Consider the following 4218-nt stretch of genomic DNA (forward strand, 5'->3'; position numbering starts at 1 on the left):
GATGTGGGAGCCGACCCCGCGGGCGGGGGCGCCGCCGCGCTTCCCAAGCGGCGCACCATCCAGTGCGCCACCGGGCCGGCCCTAAGCTTACTTTCTTAAGTGACCTGCAAGTTGGATATGAAGAAAGTTCTGAAAAGAAACTTCAGAAATGTATTGGGTGACATCATCGGAAACTGTGCAGGTCCAACCTCTGCATCGTCACAGGAGTGATTCCAGTTTGGCAGTACATGATAATCAAATGGAGCTGCCGACCTTACAGTTGTTAACCCTGGAGATGTAGCCATAGGTAAAATGGGTCCAAGGTATGCCTGGGTTTTGTAGATCACCTTTTATGTAGTCCCTTGTTACTGGTCCCTGTCTTTCTAGCCCAGGGATGTCTTAACCTTTTTAATGTTCCTGGGTCATTCAAACTGTTTTCACTGTGGCATTGAGTAGTGGATGTGCAACACAACGTGACAGGAACAGGAGACTGGTTGATAATTCTGGTTCTGCCAAGTAACTTCGCTGGGCCTCAGTTACTCTATCTACAAAACAGGAATAAGGCAGGAGACTAAACTTTATCTTGAAGGCCTTTCCAGCTTTTTTTTTTTTTTTTTGGGATATCTGGCTGCTAAGGGGATCTGAACCCTTGACCTTGGTGTAATCAGCACTGCACAACCAGCCAGTCTTTTCCAGCTTTAAAATCTGAGATTCTGCTTTTTGCATCCTCAGGAGAATTCTTTTAAAGTTACTTTGAGGTAAAAAGGAGACATATGTTCTCTTATCTGTTGTTGTTAGTAGTGTGAACTTGGGATTCTGGCCCCTCGTTTTCCCACCTGAAAATGGAGGAGGTAAGAGTTGCATTAAATGATATTGGGGTTCACTTCACATTTTTATATTCTATGATTTTTTAATTCCTATACACTGTCTTGGATAAATGAGATGATGGGCACAACTGTTTCTTTTTTTCTGCTGTTGTGTGCAAGAGACAATAGCGGACAGGACTTGCTCTTCATTTTTTTCTTCTCAGGCATTAGTCATGGGGGCACTGTGACAGGTGCTGTGGATTCAGTGTTAATTGAGACATAGCCTTATGGTCTTCGCTTCTTGAGAAACTTATGGGTGAGTGGGGAATGAAAATGGACAAGTATTTATAATACAGGGTGATAACTGCTACAAATGTTGGCAGGTGTTGGGTGCTATGGGAGCAAATAGGACAAGCATCGTACCCAGGCTTGGGGGAATAAGGTAGGTTTCCTGGAGGAGGTGCTATTTGTGTTGAGACTTGAAGGGTGAGTAGGAGTGAGCCCAGTGAAAGATGGCAAGTGGGTTGGGAGTTGGGGAAGAGAGTGTTCCAGGTGAAGGGAAGCACATGTGCAAAGAGAAGAGCTGAGACTGGAGAGGTCAGCTGAGACCAAATCAAGAAAGGCCTGAGGAGCCACATTAAGGAGTTTAAACTTTATCCTGGAGGGGAGTAAGGAACTAATGAGGGGCTTTAAGCAGTGGAGTGACATGATAAGAGTTTGTCTTTACAGCCCCACCCTCAGGTTAAAACTGGCTCATGGAGTCAGCTGTTTCAGTTTAGTGAAAGGATGGTGGCCTGAATGAAAGTAGTGAAGGTAAGGATGGAGAGTAATAGATGGATTCAAGCAACAGGAGGAGGAATCACGGGTCATTGATTAGGTGACTGAGTGGGGATGGAGAGGGGGCGTGGAGAAGGACTTTTCAGTTTTTGGCTCAGGCATTTGGGCATATGGAATGCCACTCACAGATACTCTCACAGGGGGAGAAGGGCAGGAGCAGGCTTGGGAAAAAGATTTTAGTTGAATGGCCGGCCCGGTGGCGCACTGCTATAGTGTGCCGCTTGGGAGTGTGGTGGCGCTCCCGCCGAGGGTTCGGATCCCACATACAGACCGGTTCCCGCTCACTGGCTGAGCGAGGCACGGGAGCAACACCGAGGGTTGCAATCCCGTTGCCGGTCCTGGTCCAGTACGGGGGCAACACTGAGGGTTGTGATCCGTTGCCGGACCCAGAAAAGGGAAAAAAAAAAAAAAAAGATTTTAGTTGAAGAGACACTGAGTTTAAATGTCTGAGGTATATTCAGGTAGAAAGACCTGGCATTTAATAAATGGATTCTGGATGCAGGAGAGAGTTGAGGCGGAAGATACTATACTGTTCTGGAAGTCATCAGCATGTAGATGGTAGTTGCAGACTTGAGATGGACCATATCTGTGGTGGGGAGATCCTGGGCTAGAGCAATAAAAGCTGTAAGCTTGGACTGAGTGCAGAGAAGTAACTTTTCCCAGAGGAACTCACAAGGGAGTCTGGAAAGAGCGGCAGAGAGGTGGTAGGAAAGCTCAGAGTCACTGAAGCTGAAGGAGAAGGCTTTTGAGAAGGAGGCAGTAGCTAATCATTTCAGATGCTTCTAAAAGGTCAAGAAAGGATTGAGAAATGTCCATTGGATTTGGCAGAGAAAGTGCAGAGGTGGTCATCAAGATGCTGGGTGGGTGGGAGATGAGAGGAGAGAGATTCAAATAACTGGGACCAATTGTTGAGGGTCTGGTCACCAAGTGAGAGTTCTGTAGGCAGCATGGTGGAAGTGCAAGGTGCTCAAAGGAAGTGGATTGGTGGGAGCGGGTGTGTGTGTGTGAGGGGAATTTTCCTGAAGCCTGGCTAGGAAGGAGAGCAAAGAGAGGTGTTACAAGTTGGGATGGGAGGTGGGTCCCACTCAAAATCCCAGTGGGGGATTTTTTTATTTTTTTAAGTTGGGAGAGATGTGAACCTGTACTAGTGCAGGTCATGAGAAACCAATACAGAGATGTTTTAGAAATGAGAATGAGAGGGGGGAGTCTTTCGGGGAGGCAGCATAATTAGTAAAAGGAGGTTTCTGAGAAGCGAGCATGGAGAGGAGATGGAATCCAAAGCTGAGGTGAGGTATCAGCCATGGGCAGAAGAAGGAATGACTTTTCCATGCCTTCCAACAGGTGGGAAGAGGGGCTTGTACACAGTCGTTGGATCTTGTTTCTGATTTGTTATTTCTCTTGCTGCAAATATCAAACTCTGAGCACAGTGAATCCTCAGAGTACATAGCATAAAATTTAGCATCTAGTAGGAGCACAATACAAGTTTTTTTGTTGTTTTTTTTAAAGATGAGCGGTAATGGGATCTTAACCCTTGTTGTCAGCACCATGATCTCTCAAGTGAGCTAACCGGCCATCCCTATATAGGGATTCAAACCCGTGGCCTTGGTTTTATCAGCACCACACTCTCCCAAGTGAGCCACGGGCTGGCCCCACAAATTTAATTTTATTATTAAAATAATAATTATACCTTATATTTAGGTATGGTGTTTTTACCTTCTTCTCCCAACTTTTTGGAAGTATTCCCGTGTACATTGCAATCCCATGAAGTAGTAGGTTTACCAATAGTAGACTTTTTTTTTTAAATCAAGGAAGGAAACAGATGCAGATAAAGGCAAATGACTTGCCTCGGCCATACACTGAGATGACAGTGGTGTTCTTGCTCCCTTCCCATGTTGCTGTCTAAGACAGGACACCCAAGTTCTTACCTTGATGACGTAGGGTACATATTGTGGCCGTTTGGATTTGAGGATGATCCCTATGGTGCAAGGAATGAGAACCAGGATCAGGGATATCACGATGCCTCCATAGGGCACCTTGTCCTTCAGGTCCCCCTCATAGATCCCCCTGGAGTAGACGTATAAGAGGAGAGGCATCATGCCCAGGGCAAAGAAGGTGGAGCAGGTGGTCATCACGATGCTGAGTGGGGGGAGACATGGGAAGAGTGAAGAGAGAGAGCCCATTAATACAGACTTGTTGAATGCCTGCTGTGTGCCAGGCACCGTGCTAAATGCTTTAAACACATTGCTTCATTTCCTTTTCCCGATGGCTATATGCAGTAAGTATACAATCTCCTTTTTGCTGATAAGGAAGCTGGGGACTAGAAGAGTTATGACTTGCCCCAAGTCACACAGGTAGTAAGTGGCTGAGGCAGTATTTGAACCCAGGCCTGTCCAACTGCTTCAATCCCTGTGCATTATTGTGGAGGAAGCCATTCTGATCTCCTCTTCTGTAATTGAACTCTTTTTGCTTTGAGCATCTGCCATATGCACAGCTCATTTTTGGAAAAAACTGTGTAATCCCATCACCCTGACTATAGCCCATTGAATCATGGAATAGAACCTGGCCCAATGTTGCTAAATGTCTGGCTTAGAGCATA

The 4218-nt window shown here is 46.1% G+C and overlaps 1 protein-coding gene across 1 annotated transcript in view; it reads right to left on the minus strand.

Moving 5' to 3' along the window:
* The window catches only part of SLC10A1 (solute carrier family 10 (sodium/bile acid cotransporter), member 1), a gene marked incomplete at its 5' end in the record, with an annotated part of 6847 nt that extends 3089 nt beyond the window's left edge, over positions 1-3758 (minus strand). Inside the window, one exon of the mRNA XM_008585403.1 lies at positions 3548-3758. Coding sequence (XP_008583625.1) covers positions 3548-3758 — 211 coding nt within the window. The remainder of the gene's footprint in view (positions 1-3547) is intronic.
* Positions 3759-4218: the final 460 nt, after the last annotated feature.

Source organism: Galeopterus variegatus, unplaced genomic scaffold (genome assembly GCF_000696425.1).
Source record: "Galeopterus variegatus unplaced genomic scaffold, G_variegatus-3.0.2 Scaffold3554, whole genome shotgun sequence".
In the NCBI taxonomy this organism is placed as follows: Eukaryota; Metazoa; Chordata; class Mammalia; order Dermoptera; family Cynocephalidae; genus Galeopterus; species Galeopterus variegatus.